We start from the raw sequence: 17,411 nt of genomic DNA, 5'->3' as shown, positions 1-17,411 counted from the left end.
ACACAAACAAAGTGCCCCCTGGCACTGGAGCTGTGAGTAAATTGAACTGAATAACATACTTTCTTATTTATATATTTGATAAAGTTCAAATAAATTGATGCTAAGAGTCAACTCTGCCCTATTAACATACAACAACGTCTGCAAGACAAAGCTGGGAGTTTTGTAGTGACATTTATAGGAGATTTGTGAGACTGCTGGGTTTTTTTTTTGCTTGATTTAACCTTGAATGCTGAAACTCACTTCAACTGAGAGTCTCATCTGGCACCAGTTAATTCAGTTTCACTCTCTGGTGCTGTTTGGTTAGATTTATCCACCAAAACGGCAGGCTTACGGCTAGAAGAAGCTCGTGACTAGCTTTGAAGCATCGTTAACTGAGCATGCTGATGAATCCTGATGAAGCAGCCATATGTGAAGTGCTGAAAGCTCCGACAATATGAAAAATGAAGGCATAACAGAGTCTTAAAACTAAAGCCAAAGGAAAAACAAACAAAAACCACTCGCAGCCACTATGGACCAGGCTGAAATCAACTTTGAAAACTTTCATTTAAAATCGTCCTCTTCAATAGGGATGGGCGGTATGGACTAAAAAATGTATCACGATCATTTCTGGCATTTATCCCGATAATGATAAAAATGACGATAAAAAAAATACCAATTCACCTCCACCTTTTTAACTATAAATCTATCACCACATTCAGTCTTTGGAACCCCCAAAACACTGCTCTAAAAGAAAACTAAAGTCTACTAAACTACACCAATTAAATTGAATTAATAAAAACCAATTAAATTAGTACACCTGTACTGCAAAACTGTAATGACTCAAATGAAACAAGTTTGAAATGTAAGAACAAATTCAACATTTATTCAAACTGTATGGCTTAAACAGTGGGATAACAGTGCAAACAGCAAAAGTACCTTTGTCCTTCAAGTTTTCTTAGTTTATAAAATCACAAAGTAGAAAAAAATACAACCTGATAAATAAAGAAACAGGACAAATACATAAAAGCCATTCTTTGCACTCACTGTTTTTTTGCAGACTCTGCACATAATAGATGTTTGCTCCTCGTCTCTCTTTTTAAATCCAAACCAGTTCCAGATAATGGAGCTGGAGCCTCGTTTAATAACGAGCTCCTCGCTCTCAGATCCGCCTTCCGCCATGTTTGTTACACAAAAACGTCGTCAATGGGAATTTATCGTTTTTACCGTGAGATGACAAAGTCTTACCGTGGGGAATTTTTTTGACGGTATATCGTGAACGGTAAAATATCGCCCATTCCTACTCTTCAATCATAAAATTCTTAGACTACACATTTCCCCCCGCAGATCATGATGCAGTGATTAGCTGAATTTGCTCCTTGTTACCAGGATGTTGATGGTTCCTTTGAAAATATTCCTCATCATATAGATGTTAACCCTCGAAGAGCCTCCTTCGTCTTGTCAAGCTCCACAACTTTCTCTAGTCAGGTTTTACCGTTCCTTTCCAAATATTAACTGGACTGGATTTAAAATCGTACGAAGCACAAGACGGCATCAGTCAAATCCAATATATTACACTTCAGCATTGCAACTTAATAATAAATGGTCAGTTTCACAGAAGCTGCCTCCATCTTTCCTGTACTTTGAGTTTTATATACAAACGTTAAGGTCAATCACAAAGTGTGTTAATACATTTTAAGCATCCAGTGTGCAGTGACATCGAGTTGTTCAAATTGCAATTAACAAAAATATCTGTCCCCTAACCCCTAATCTGTGGGAGCCGCCAATTATGTGAAAAATGTGGAGCCAGAATTCGGTCTGTCTTTTTTCAGTAAACAGCAATGGTGCAACAACTCAACCCACAGCCGTTTAAGATGAAACTGCTCATCATAGCTCAACTTAAAGCATAATTGTGAATATATGATTTGTTTTTGCCAACAGATCACTGTTAAGTTTTCAAACTCCAACATGAACTCTCTGAATGTCTGTGGTTGTAGGCCACAAGTGGAAAGTTTAAGGTCTCAGGATTGCATCGAGAAACTTTACCGACAAATCTCTGAGACGAGGAGATGTAACACGGGGTGTGCTGACTGCACATCACATATAAGGTCAGTGTGCATTCCTTGATCTGCTGCCTCTGGAGCAGCTTGTTTGGTCAGACGGCAGGTGTGGCCGGCATCTCAAACCCGGGACACAAAGCTCCCTAAACATCCAACTGTTGACGTGGTCAAAGGAGATATTTTTGCCCGTGCTTCTTCCACCACCGCCTCTTCCTCCTCCCTCAGTCTTTATTATGCTCTTTCAACTTCAAACATTCGGGGAGAGAGGGATTCTCTCCCTACACAGACTGTGTGCACTACTGATTCATCTGTCTCTGGCGTCTTTTTGCCTTTCCAACCAAGTTTTCACTCTGCCAAGAACTCTCTCAAATTTAAATGTGCTACGTGTTAGCACAACAGGGGAGAAACCTGTTCTCTTGAAGTAAAGTGCACCAATTGCGGGCCGATATTTTTATATTTCTGTTATAATTTCCCTGAAAGCGTCTCCATCTATTCATCTCTTTGTTTCAATCCGAATCTGCATTTCAACTCTTCCCCATTTTCCTCTCTGTCGATTTTTCTCCCTATCAATCCCACCTTCCCACTCTCAGGCCTTGATCTTCTCTTCCCTCGTCAACGCTCTCTCTCTTTCTCTCTCTCGCTCTCTCTCTCTCTCTCTCTTTCCCTTCATCAGTCAACCTGCTTTCAATTTGTTTTACATTTCAGGCATTTAGCTGACACTCTCACCAAAAGAGACCTCCTCTCTTCTTGCTTCTCTCCCACGCTCATACACATGTCGCTGCCATCCTCCCATCTGTTTCTGAATACTCTCTCCAGCTCCCTAATTATCCGTCCTTTCCGACAGCTGATCTGGGTTCACTGACCGCAGGCTTCCCTTGATCATACCAAATTTCACTGATCTGAGAGTTTAAATTGAGCCTAAATCGCTCCGTGAGCCATGAAAATCTTAATAAATACAAAGCCATGTCTGTTTTTGCCCACCTTTCCACTCTCCCCGCCGCCGCTTTCGCTCTCGCTTGTATTTTTGTGCTTGACTTCAGACTGAAGTTTTGGAGAGAAAAAAAAAAATCTCATTTGGTGGTGGCGACAAAGGTGTACAAAAAAATCAATGAAAAAAAAAAGTAAACAAAGACAGATGAAGCAAACTTTGCCCTGGGAGGTTTAAATTAAAGCAAGAGGGTATTAGGGATCCTCTTGCAACCTGAGAGAGGAATGTTCAGAGAAATCCCCAACATCAGCTCCGAGCAAAGCTCTAATAAAGTCCTGCCATGTTGGAATTTCAACAGCAAGAATCATCGATTTTTGGGGGGGATTTCGGAGCAACATTACCAGCAGATGATGGCCCAGAATGCCCAGGTAAGACACGGCTCATGTTAACTGGTCATTTTGGAACAAAAGGATTAAAAGAAAGCATGACATGATAAGAAGTATACTGCTAAAGTTCACATTTTATCTCATCTTGTTTCACCTTTATGAAAAAGCTAGAACCCCAGGAGCCTGCGCTTTGATGTCTGCATGTCATAATATTAACTTACTGCTCGTTTTAAGTCAAAAGATCAGATTCATGCGGAGTAAAATGATTTTTCTCCCCCCCCTTGATTTCCTTTTATGTCCTGGGGTCCTTTGTTGACTTGATAATCAGTAAGATACACGTGCAGCTCTTCATTATTCATATCCATCTCTATAAGGCGTTTGGTTTATCTTCACTTATGCAAGAGGTTAGTTTGAACCCCCCTGTCTATTAATAAAAGACAATGTTGAAAGTAAGTTTGTCAGAGCTGGTCATAGCTGCCACAAGTAGCTCCTCTGAAAAGGTCAAAGCAAGAAAGTTTTCTTTCTCCAACTACTCTACACTAAACTAAAAAAGAAGAGAGATAATCCAGACTGTCTATAGCTTACTGTTAATTCAGAGTTCAGAGCGGCTCTTCAACAACTCCAAGGAATCAGGTGGTTTATTTACATGTGAGATCGTCACAGCAGGCTCTCGTGATTTTTAAGTAATTTAGCTTCTTATCTTAATCGCTGCACAAAACACTCAGGGACTGAAAGTCCACATTATTTCAACAATTAACCCAGCTTGCGATGGATTTTTTTTAATTTTTTAATACAAACACGGCTTTCCCTCCTGCAGCAGCAGGTGAGCGGTGAAAAGCCTGTCACGGGAATTTCAGAAATGATGACTCGCTGTGCTGTCTCACTTCTGAACAGCATCGTGCTAAATTAGTGAAGCTAATCAGCAAGTAAATCAGTGAAGTTGAGTCGAGTGTGCTGTCGTTCCGGGGTGGACATGCTCAGCCAACATGCATGGACACGTTGACCCAACAGACGGATTCCCGACTCCTCACAGACTGACTCTCGGTCAGCAACTCCTCTGCTGTTGCTTCATGGAACTGCTTAAGGTGGAATATTGACAATTTTCCTTCCGGGGCTGCAAGAATAGCAGATTCCAACAGGAAAATATGCTCCTACCAAACTCGCTCAGACACAAGGCTCCTGTCTGAGTCCGACTTCATATTATTATTTTTTTTTAACTTCCTTTAACTTCCTTTTTCTTATTCATTCTGTCTTAAGACTTTGAAATTCAAACTGAAAAGGGAGCATCTGCGCTGTGTCACTGATTTATCTTGACTAAAGTGTGCAACGTCTCAGGCGACGGTGTCATGACATATGGAAAATATGGCGGTTGTTTGCACACAATAAAATACATTTTACTCTGCTTTCTCAACCCTCCAGGAAACTCTTTCTTCTGCTTTCAGGACACACTGCATGCTCAAAAACCAACACAGTGAGCTCCACACCAAGGAGCATTACGGGGCAGGAATTTTTTTTTTTTTTTAATTCTCCGGCTGAGGTTTTAATTTAAAGGATAGAAGATCTGGCTCTGCTTGTTAATGGATAAAATATATTCCAGTGTTTCAGTCCAACCTGCAGTCACAAGTGCCAAGATCTCAATTATGTTTAATTAAAAAGAAAAAGCTGATTCTACCTAAAAAAAAAAAGAGGAGTTATCAATTAGATTATTATTATTAACACATTCAAGACAGTATCAATACATCTCTACTAGTGTCGTCTTGTGTTGGTCCTCACATGTCCTGTCTTGTCTCATCAGTTTGTTATTAAAAAAATGAATAAATATGCTTAGAGAGCACACTTTTGTGTTTGCATTGCTCTTCAGTACTACTGGTGAAAGGCAAGGCGTCAATTTTAAAATCACACAGTGAATGTTCTTCACAGATCTACTTCAAAAGCTTCAAAAATACAGTTTTTAACTCTGAATTCTGCGTGTACCTCTCTGTTTTTTCCGCTCGCTCTTGTCTTCCACATGGTTTTCTTTAGAAAATGTGAGGGTAAAAGAAAATGTTTTTATAATTTGTTGAGAAATTACTGAAAAAGGGCCATTTCTCAAGTGCAGTCTTTCAGCTGTGTTATGGTCGTGGTTAATGCACTCTCCAGAGAGCCTCCCCAGACAATGGGAAAAACTTTGATGTGATGTGGATCAATAGTTCTTCAGAAAATGTCAAAAAAGCATCTCATATGGTCCATTTGGTGTTGCGTTTGGCACTCTGCTGAAAGCAGTTGGTTTTTCTCTGAGGCAAGATACAACCATTCATTCAGATAAAAAGGAAAAAAGAAAGAGAGAGGGTCTCGTTTCATTGAAGACTGCTTAACATCATAAACTTTAAAAGTGCTGAGGGTGTGCTCGCCATGCAATGATTAAGCTACAGTCACTTACAGTCATCGCCGCAGTTGAACCCGGCCCGCTCCATCCTTCGTAAAGGAAGGAGCTTTCTCGACTGATTTGTGAATCACCAGAGGGCCATTACCTTGTTAAATTGTACCAAGGCAGATGATAGCCTGTCTGATGTCTGCTGATATGCTTTTATGGAAAGGAAGGAAGCCAGCTGACAAATAAAATTAGAAATGGACCGAGAGGCAAAAAACACAGTTTTTCTGGTAAGAAAATGTGTTTGCCAACTTCAAAGTGCTCTGCAAGGCCATGTTTATTGTCTAGTTACTGGAAGCAAGCAAGGAACGAATGATGTCTTCAAACTTTTTCAAATAAATGCATCCTGTGATCACTGCACTATGAAGACGAGAGGTTGGGGATGGTGTACTCCAAGCTTTAAGCAGGTAACAACCGGGGAAGGCTCCATCAGACCTCTGTGATCTTGTGTCACGATCATGGGCGTCAGTTTGATTTCAGAAGTGCTGGGGACATTTACCATAAACCTGAGTAAGGTTTGAAAAGTGCTGGGTACGAGCTAGGCCCATTACTTCCGAATTGAGGTTTCATGATAAATAATAGGCATTGCATTAGATGATGCGTATTGACGCAATATTGTCCCCATATTAAAAGCCATCTGCGCGGTCTTATTTAGGTCGTCGGAAACATCATATACATATTGCAAGCCTTTTATTATTTTAATATTGCTGATCATGGCTTACAGTTTAAGAAAACTCAAATATCCTATCTCAAAAAATTAGAATATTCTGGGAATCTTAATCTTAAACTGTAAACCATAATCAGCAATATTAAAATAATAAAAGGCTTGCAATATTTCAGTTGATTTGTAATGAATCCAGAATGTATGACATTTTTAGACTCCAGAAAAATAAAGGACTTTATCACAATATTCTAATTTTCTGAGACAGTCCTGTAAACTTGTTTATGTCGTTGTGCTTGAACAACTTCCGAATATCCACGGTTACTTTGTGTTAACGGAGCAGCAGAGAGCAGCACTGGCTGCTGCAGGAAACTGCGCGCTGGAAGCAGATCATTGACGGACACTGGCTGATTTATGGTTCCGCGTTGCACCAACGCAAAGCGTACGGCGTAGGATACGCAGGGATGCGAACGTACGGTACGCGACGCTGCGTAACCTACGCCGTATCGATTTAACGCGGAACCATAAATCAGCCAGTGTCCGTCACCATAAATCAGGCTTGACGCGCGCGCATTTGTCAGTTTTTTCAGACTTTTCGTCTTTTCAACTGAGCATGAAGACCGTTTTATAATACATCCATGATGAAGACACATAAAATGAGGGTGCAATGCATGCTGATGCACCCTCGTAGAACCGGGCCTGCGGAACGCAACTTTTAATTCCCAAAACCCAACTCCTACCTGGAGGTGAAGCTCGAGTCCTCCCCGCAGCGCTGTCTGTCACACACACACAAGATCTGGGCACAGACGCAGCAGGTCCTGTTGTCCCGCCACTAAGATTTTGCCGGCCTTAATGTTTCCTGTGTTTTATTTTGTTCATTATTGATACATTTAGTGTTGATGTGTGTGTGACAGACGTGTGTATGGGGCGTTAATGAAAATACGGGACAAATCGCGTCTTACTTAATTTTGTATTTATTTATTTATTTTTTTTTTTAAGTGGTGGGGACAAATCTGCTCGTCAGACAAAGTGGTGGGGACGCGTCCCCACCGTCCCCGGTGGAAATGACGCGCCTGGTCACGATCACGAACATCACGATGCACTTTCATGCTAAACAAGTAAAGGCAAGAAGCTAAGTGAGTTTAGACAAGTAGGCACATTTGTTTTTAACCATTCCATTAATTTGTTTTAGTTCTTGAATTATACAAAATGTGCTTTCCCCTAAAATATCTCTTTTTTTCCCTCCATCCTGAGCAACCAACCACAACAAATATCCCAATTAATCCTTATTTCTCTGGCTGAGAGTTAATCGTTGGCTAACAAGTAAATATAGCGTCCAATTTGTTCCTCTATCAGATAGTCCTTTCAAGGTGGAGAAAATTAAATCTATGGTTTTGTGTCCAAGTCATGCAAAATGCAATTCATAATTCGAGCTCATTTAAAGAACTCCTTTTGAGTTTGTTTGACTTCATGTGATGTTTTGTAGGGACATCTGTAATTCAGGCATCGACACTGGAAACATGCGGCAGGTTGCAAGGTTCAAGGTTGATGCGTGTTCATTTTTTTTAGAACTGATTCAATGCCGATGAATATCTGCTCTTAAAAGAAAATAAACTGAAACTTTGTCCGTCTCACTGGGAAAAAAAAGGGCTTTAAATCAATCAGAGTTTACAAGCAAAGCATTTTAAGCCAGGGTCATTTTTCTATCATGAAAACAAACTGATGGCAGCTGAAGGTGAAAGAAAGAGTTCAAATGCAGAAATGACTGTAAAGTTGAGAGAAAAGTTCTTCACTTTGAATAGTGAAGTCAATGTTTTTAGTTCTGTATCAGAGCCATCAAAAGATATCATGGAAAAGAAAGAGATGACACCCTATAAAACAGACTCCCATAAATGGAAAGTAGTCAAATGTGGGTGTCCAGTTTGTCTGGAACGTGTATGATGACCGATCAGAGTTTAAAAACGGTCAGGACGTTTGTCGTCTCTTTCCCAAAGACTGAAGATGAACTCAAATCTACAGCTTCATTTGACATTTTCCATCTATTTTTCAAGTTTATCTATAACATTTAAGCAGCTTAAGACGTAATTGTGATAAAATAAAGTGGGATGACTGGACAGTCAAATCAGAGTCTGAATTAAATATCTCAGAGCCTTTGTTGATAAACACAGCTGAATGATTTCTACATTGCATAAAAGAGCATCCGCTGAAAGTAAATTGTACGCTATGTGTTTCTGTTGCTGTCTTGATTTCAGTGTTTTTGTTTCTGTATCCCTGCCTCCTGTCCATCTCCTTGTCGCTGTCGCTTTGCTGTGTCTCGGTGGTTTGAGCATTAATACATAAACCCATCTGTATACCTGTCTAATCTCCTCTCTTAGCAGGTCCTTTTCCTCCCCTCATCCACTCATCCATCCATTCCCACTTGTTTCCTCATGGGTATTTGTGGATCCTTAAAAGGGTCTTAAAATATATCATTCAGAATTGAGGCCTTAAAATGTATTAAAACATCCTGTAATGGCCACAGTTATTAGATCATTCAAGGAGTAACTTGTTCCCGCGCACTAATGTTCACTCTCACATTAATACAAGACAGGATTAGCATAAAAGCTCTCTTTTTTTGGCAAATGCATCTGCTTTAAGAAAGACGACTGGGCTTCATCTCCCTTAACAATTAATTTGCTGTTTTGCTTCATTTTTATCTCAGCAGCTATAGTTGAAGAACTCTCATTAGCTCTGCTCTGCTGGAAACGGAAACGTTTCCCTACTTTCATTCCTTTACCTTTTTTTATGGGTCTAAATTTAGCCTTTTTACTCACCATCATTTAGCTTTAAAAGGTTTTTCTTTAAAGTGGCCACATGCTGTTCCTTTGTCTGTCCGAGGCAGGGTTAAATTGTACCGTTATCAAAGGTTTATTTTGCCTCATGAAAGCCAGCTTAGGCTTTTGACCTGCCATGGTGAATTGATTTGAACTGATGTGACCTTCTTATTATGATAGCATGATCAACTTTTCTTATAATACCACATAGTTTGTATTTCCTTTTATTTATATGTAGAGAAAGATAAAGGTCAATGCACTATAATGGGTAATAATAATAAGTTGAATGCACCATAATAAGTCAAATAATCATCCATCCTTTAGTTCTTAATCATTCCCTTCTCCCCTTTGGTTCCTACTCTACTGTGTGGTAACCATCACTGCGAGAAACTGTCACTCATCATTTTCTTGTTCTAACTCTCAGCGTGCTGTCCATCCTCTCCTCATACCCCCAACCCCACAACTTGGTGCACGCTGAGCCATGTTGAAAAGGGATGGCAGACAGTTATGAATTCTCTCATTCCTTATCTTCTTCTGTCCTCTTCAGTTAAATCTTTTCTTTTTTTCCACCCTTTTATTCCTACTTTGGCGTATCCTCCTTTGTCTGATCCCTCCGCGTCCTGTTGCCTGAGCTCTGAAGCATGCTGTCTGAGCTCTGCTGCTTGGGGTGACTTGTTGCTCTAATCGCTCTATTGTTTATAAAGTAAAACCTGAGTTTTAGAGCCAATTATCCATCAATTCAACCTTTCTAATTTCTCGGATCCTACTGTGCCTCTGCCATCTTAAAAGAAGAAAAAAAACATGGCAAAAGGCAATGTTTCACACTCAAAGATGTGGGATACTTTCACCATAGATGCCGGAGGTGCTTGGCATAGTAATTAAAAGCAGATGAGAATCTCAGGTACTCTTGACACTCTCGGTTTAAAGTGTATGTCATTGAGCATTGCATTATTGTGGCAAGGACTAAAGTGCGTTTCTCATCATCTTTGCTGGGACTCTCCAAGGCTCAATGCTTGGACTTCATGTCTTTTCTGCACCACCTCCCTGCGTTTTGCAAACATCCACTCGCATGGCTTCTCGTATCGCTGGTTTGCAGATGATACTTATCTGTGTCTGAAAGTCTGCTTATAATATGACCCTCTCTGCAAGAATCTCAGTATACGTTTGGGATATTGGCATGGATAAGAAAATGCTGCCGTTTAATAAAGATTTTTTTTTAAATAATCAACTGAAACCAAACCAACATAAAAATGACTTCTTTATCCACCTACCTGAAAACGGCTCAAAAAAATCTGCACTTATTTTGCACTTGGGTATCTGCGCCATTTATAAAGATTTACCACAAAATCTAAACCTCAAGGTTTCTATCCATCCGGGTGCCTACATCCACGCCCGCCGATAGGGGGGGGACAAATGGGTCTGTTGTCCCGGGCCCAGGGTAGGGGGAAATATTTTTTTTTATTTATTTTTTTATTCTCATTTAATTATGGAATAATTTATCAAAATGTTTCAAAATATGCCTATTTGTGGAAAAAATATGTAGTATTTGGGTTACATAAAAGCTTGTTATTTGTTTTCTTCCTAATTTTCCTTGTGGTCAAGAACCCCCAACACAAAAATGGTTTGGCCGCTGATCAAAATTTGATGTTATCATTTAATTCAACCATTAGAATGGTCAAAATATCCGGTCAGCACAAGTCCGGTGCTCAGAAAAGAAGAGAAAAAGAGAAGAAGAGAACAAGAAAATAGAGGCCTCATAGATTCTCTACACAAATATTTTAAAAAGGGTGGTGACGGTGAAGCTGGAATTAATAAAGTCAGCGTAGAGCAAGGTAAGAAACAGTGCAGCCAACGTTTACCAACCTTGTAACTTAACCTAACTGGCTAGCTCTAATGTTAACGTCCATTAGCTTGTATAAAAACCTGAAGAGCAGAGGGAGAGGAGAGGAAGAGGGAGAAGGAGAGATCCGGGCGCAGGGGGGCCCATCTTAGATTATTTTGTCCGGGGCCCCGGCAAGACTCTCAGTTGGCCTGCCTACATCCATCCATTTTCTATACCCGTCATCCTTTCCAGGGTCACAGGGGTCTGCTGGAGCCTATCCCAGCTAGGTACAGGCGAGAGGCAGGGGTTCACCCTGGACAGGTCGCCAATCCATCACAGGGCCACATATACAGACAGACAACCAGGCATAACCACAACCACACCTACAGGTACAGGCAATTTAGAATCATCAATCAAACTACTATGCATGTTTGTTTTTCTGGACTGTGGGAGGAAGCTAGACTCCCACTGGGCCCCAGAGTCAAACCAGCACAACAGTGCTAACCACTAAGCCCCCGTGCTGGCCCGATGCCTATACATGTTCCTCCTAATTTATGAGTTACTTTGGACGAGGGCACCTGCTAAGTTACTAAATATAAATGTCATCCACTAAAAATGATCTGTAAACATTCTCCTACCTCCTATGAGGTATTGCTAGGGTTTAAAACTCCCAACCTCGCTGTTCAGACTTACAGCTCTCATCTGCCCCATTTCCAATTTTACAAATTGAAAAGTAAAAAGCACATGACCTTTACATTTCTTTTCAGTTTGCAGATGTGGAAAGCCATCAAGAGCACATTGTGAGGAAGGAGATGGCAACGCTTTAACATAAGATTTAAAACTTTTATCCAGGACATGGCAGTTCAAGGACCATTAAGCTCCATTATGTTTTTCCATTTTACCTTTTACGCTTACTTTAATTTCAAGTCTGGTTACTTCACACAACAAAAGTAATTGATTAGCTTTAGCTAAGGAAATGGATCCTTTCACAGTATTACCAGCGTTTTCGCAGGCTCCATTTTCCACTTTTCTCTGTTCCCTCGGTTCCGCCCTGATACGCATCTAAAGCAAATGGTACTGCTCAAATTTAGTGTTCATTGTGATGTGTGGATCAGCATTGCTCTTACATGTTCTGATCTGGGACTTGGCTACATAGGAATAAGTAGTGCAAAGATGTGCACATCTAGCCAAAGAGACTTAATGCTGTTGATGTTTTAAGAAGCGAATGTGCATTTCTAGAGGTATATATCTTCTGAAATATACCTGAAATATGTTAATATTCTGAATTAAGTTAAAAAAAAAGGCTCTCTCATCTTCCTTTCCCTCCCTTTTCCCTTTCTGGCTGTAGCTCTTTTCCCAATAACTTTTGTTGTCTCTCTCCTGGTCTCTGCTTCATTTTCTTGTATTTTCTTTCAGATGTTCCCTATCCCCTGCCTCCTTTCCTCTCGAGCACTATTCTCAACCCCCTCCAAAGTAGAGGACAGGCTTAAGTGTTGTATTTCTCATCTCTGCACTGCGTTTGAAGCTCCATCTAGAGTAACGGCTATTCTCTCAATTTCTCCTTCCCTTGCTTACTCACTCTCCATCTCCTTCTCTACATTTTCCAAATTGTCTGTTGTAACAGTGTTGGGATCCTGCAGTAGAAATATCTGTAACCCTCTTTCCTATTTTTGCTTCCAAGTGTTTCCTGCTGGGTCACTAGTTTTCATCACACTGCAGGTTTTTGTTAAACTTGTTTGACTCCAATTACACATTTGGTTAGGCCTTTTTAGAACGTAATGTAAAAGCAAAAACACATTTCATTTTCAATCACAGTCAAATATAAAGAAACAAAAAGCTGGATCATGTTATAGTTAACCCATCAACTGGCACAAAATGGTCATCATAAAGCCAAGACAGTAAATCTTTATGGATAGCTGCTACAATGGGACAGATTGATGCACTTTAAGTCATCAGACCCTGAGGTCTGTTTGTGTTATCTGTTTTCTTTTGTTGCATTTATTGACTACTTTTGGCTCCCCGTAATAATACAAAAACATGCTGTATTCATCGTCGCCTTAAGTATTTGTATAGAGCCTTTTTACTTTAACAAAGCTTTTGATCCTTTATGTAAAAAAAATTGGTTTTATTCCCCTTGTTTGACAGCAGTAACAGAGAAATTATCATAATTTCTTTGTAAACCCATCACATGAAAATTACAGGCCCACCGAACTAATTTACCTCAGCAAATATGATGGAAATGTAATGCCTTTTTGACTGTATTTTTAAGTAACACAGACTTTGTTTTACTTCCATTTATTTCATGCATTTTGCAAAAATAAGAGAGCAACCCCCACTTTAAAAGATTTATGTGTAAATACGTCCAAGGTGCACTCAAGACCTACCATTTCACTAGCAGAGGTTGTTTCAAAAGTTGTTCTATTGAGACGTTCAAAGTGTGTAAAAGCAACCATCTCAAAATAACAACTTCCATCCAGCAAGCACCTTGAACTTATTCATTCCCCAGCATTAACGTGTAAAGCTGCTGCAAAATGAAAATCACAAAAATCTTCCAGACTTCCAAACTGTGTGTTTGTATTCAAGGTTCATTCAGATAAAATGATACTGCTTTCAGACACAAATCCCATTGATAAGGCACGCTGCAATAAACCAGGACAGAAAATGTGACCTTTAAACACGATAACACTGGCGGCCATTAAGACTCATTTCTACTAAATGGGATACTTCAGACTTAAAACCAGCCTATTGCTCCTCTCACCTGTTTCTTGCAGAGCCCTTCTCCAAACTGTCCATAAGAGCTGTGGAAGTGCTGACCAGCTGCTGCCCCATGTTCAAATTAAAAATATGTCCAGCTCTCTCACTGCCACCTCAGTTATGGTTGATGCAGTCTTTTCTAAAGTGATTATGTTGAATGTTTCAACATGTTTATGGTAGGAGAAACTTCATTCTCAGGACTAGCAGGTAGCACCTCTGCTTCCTTTCCACTTTGCTGCCATGTCTATTGAAATTTGACTCGTTCCTGAAAGACAGGCCTGATGGATTGTGTTGCTTCAATGGGTCAGTGATGCAACCCACAACATCTATGGCAACATTTATCCAACTATGCAATCCAGTCACAACACTCAACACAGTCTGTTCTGTTTCCTGAAGCCAAGTTTAAGTCAGTGATAGACAGCTTATTCATCCAATCATCTACCAAGGATCATTTTGAAAATGCCAACCCTAGTCTAGTCACTTCCCGACCTCAGTTTCACAGCCGGTCCTCTGTATACCCGCTACCCATCTGGTCACTGCTTATTTCACATAAATAACACAGCTGAAGTTAGAGTAGTCGTTGTTTCCTTTGAAACAGAAGGGGATCCACACACCAGACTAAAAACGTGTTGCTTCTGAGCATAATCTAAGAACCATTTGTATAATCTCTAAAGTATATTGGCACCATACAGTTGCCATATTTGAGTATGTTTTCCAAGATGCAGATGGTAGCCATCCATCCCCCCTCACCTCTCTTTTCTCCAAAGTAGAGTGTCTGCTGCGCCGTGTTGGACCATTGCAGTGAGGAATTGTCGGTCTCCGCCACTCTGCAGGTCAGTGTCACGGTGCCCCCGACGGAAACCGTCTCGTCTGAGGTCACAGGCTGCAAGCGATCATCATCTAGGAAACGGCAGAGAGAGGAGGAATGTCATAAAAGACAGAGAAAAACATGCAACAGAGACAAGGATGAAAAACGCCACTCATGTGTAAAAGACAAAAAAAAAGAAGAAAAGTAGCACACACAAACACACAAATCAGATAAACCTGCCAAATGCATTACTCGCCTCACCCCCTCTCTTTCTCTTCATCTCCCCCTGCCCATCTTTTTCTTTGCTTGTCAGATGATCTATATATCTCTATCTGTCTTTCTGAGAGCACAGACACAATGCACACACACACATACACACACACACACACACACACACACACACACACACGCAGACATCCTGTCAGAAGAGCAAAAAAAGCTGACAAATGGCTCTCCGGTTGTATATCTGCGGGGGCAATGTAAGAGCAATGAGTCAGTAGCTGCCCTGGCACCAGAGACTGCACAACCTGAGGGACTGGCATGGATGAAGACACTACGGCAGAGACTTGCTCTTGACAGGTCAAAGCAGCAGCACGATCGCTCCCCCGTACGTCTAATGGCTCAGTGACCGTCTTTTGTCAATATCTGTGTCGATTTTTAAATTGCATGCATAAGAATCAGCTGCTACGGCACGAGCTCAACAGGACATGCATTATGGAAATGAACAAGTTAGAGGAAAGTAGACCAAGAATACAAATGACCCTTCATTATGAGGGATTCGAAAGGCTGGAGCTGCAACTGCAAAAAGCACTGACAAGTGAACTGTCTGGCTGCGTAACTGTATCCAAATTGGTTGAAATTATGGTATTTAACAGCGCTCTCTTGATAACGGGTGATGGCGCAGGCTAATTCTGCTCTGCATTCAGAGAGCGCAGTGAAGGATTTTATGAATCAGAGGAATAGATGTATACTAAAATATGCACCCCCTCCTTGTTATGTTGAGTAACAACGAACATGACCATTGCTGCTGCTTTTTTTCCCTGTTAAGTTATCGGGGCTTTGAGTGCATCCGACTACGCTCTGCTCTCTCCGCCTCTCTGCTCACCTCAAAACACGCCGAGGTTCGTTTAGCCTAATCTCAGGCAAATCAAAAATACGTCATAACGGAAAGACTGAAAAGACGAAACCATTTGAGGAAGCATCTCATAGGAAGACATGCCTCAAAGCTGCCTACTCCCCCCTGAAAATATGGCACATATAAATAGCTTAATTGGAACTAAATTGTAAAGGGGGAGACAGGTTTATGTACAGCGTGGGGGGTTATCACATCTTTGCACCGGTGGAGGAATTGATTTTTTTTTTTTTTTTTTTTTTTTTTTGCAGAAAGAACATCTGCTTAAGTGTGCTCCTGCAGAACTCCTGTGAAGACACTGTATGAAGGAGGGAGGGAGGGAGGGAGGGGCGCACGAAGAGAGGATGCAAAAGAGGAGGTGAGAAAAATAACTGCATGGACCATCGAAAACACACATCTGAAGTACATGAGCTGAGAGCAGTAAACGGGAACTATGTACAGCTTTTTAAAGCTGCAGCAGTGGTTCGGCTGTAGAAAAACATCAATTATAAGAAAAGGGGGGGAGAAAAAAAACCTCAGATTTGCCTCTGGGCTGGGAGGATTGAGAGTGATAACAGCTCTTAAGGTGTGGCTGCTGCTTACCAGCAGGATTCAAAGGGCACTCAGACTTCCATAGCCCAGCATGCCAGGAAGTCTCTCTCTCCGACACTTTCACTGCAGCTCTGACCTTGTGGTAAGTCCACCTAAGAACCAGGAGTACTAGGGGCTGAATTTGTGGTCAAGTGCACCATGGATTAGTGTCTCCTTTAATAGCATCTCGGGCTAATTCTTGCAGCTGATCGCATGAGCTCCTCCACTTGGCATCAACGCTTTGAGCAAATTGGCTGTCCCTGGGCATCACTCATCAAGCTAACCGCAATGAGCTCTGACAACTTACCCAAACTTATGCTCCGTCTGCGGTTGCCACGGAGAGCTGGCATTTCTCACAAAGAACACGCTGTGTGTGACATTTGTTCAAGTAAAACAATATCAGCGGTCAATTGCTGCCTCTTCACTGAGACGGGGCTTTTTGAAGTCAACGCATTTTAAAGGATCGTTTATCTAAAGTTATACAGTCACACTTTTTATTTTTTATATCATTTGAAGATTAAATGCCAGAATAAACTTGTATGTAAGAAAAGTGCATCAGCATAAGGAATATTTAGGCCTATCTGTTTTAGTTTGTATCACATTAAAGTAACTTTTTAACTTGTAATCTACGTTTAAAGCTGAACTTAACAAACTCACTAATCCTAAAGGATAAAATCATCTCTTTAGTTCACGGCAAACCACCTATACAAGAAATTAAGAGCACAACTGAATTGTGATAGATACCGAGAGGACATCGGAGAATTCACTTGCTGAGAAAGTTAAACTCTTTTGGTGTCCAAAGAAGTATTTGGGTCATTTTTATCAAGCTATTATTACGTTTGAGAACCTTTTCTTTTGTAAGCTGCTAAAACACGTTGTCTATCAAAGACAAAAAGTGTCTGAATGGCAATGCTAAGATCTTCTCTGAGATCATTGGAGTCTGGTAACAGAGCTGTGTTCTTGTGTTTAGGGAAAGCTGAAGAAGTACTCGTCTACTTCACCATGCACTTTGCAAGGGATGGTTAGTCATGCCCTCAGTATCACGTGCAGAAAACAAAGACATGCAAATACCCTCATTCCTTCAGCTATCA

The 17,411-nt window shown here is 40.8% G+C and overlaps 1 protein-coding gene across 3 annotated transcripts in view; it reads right to left on the bottom strand.

The window, feature by feature from the left end:
* The window catches only part of cadm3 (cell adhesion molecule 3), a 121,428-nt gene that overhangs the window by 59,918 nt on the left and 44,099 nt on the right, over positions 1-17,411 (bottom strand). For all 3 annotated transcript variants that reach the window (XM_061731872.1, XM_061731873.1, XM_061731874.1), the window contains exon 3: positions 14,561-14,710. In XM_061731872.1, coding sequence (XP_061587856.1) covers positions 14,561-14,710 — 150 coding nt within the window. The remainder of the gene's footprint in view (positions 1-14,560; positions 14,711-17,411) is intronic.

Source organism: Cololabis saira, chromosome 10 (assembly GCF_033807715.1).
Source record: "Cololabis saira isolate AMF1-May2022 chromosome 10, fColSai1.1, whole genome shotgun sequence".
Classification (NCBI taxonomy): domain Eukaryota; kingdom Metazoa; phylum Chordata; class Actinopteri; order Beloniformes; family Belonidae; genus Cololabis; species Cololabis saira.
This window is presented reverse-complemented; position numbering and strand designations above follow the sequence as displayed.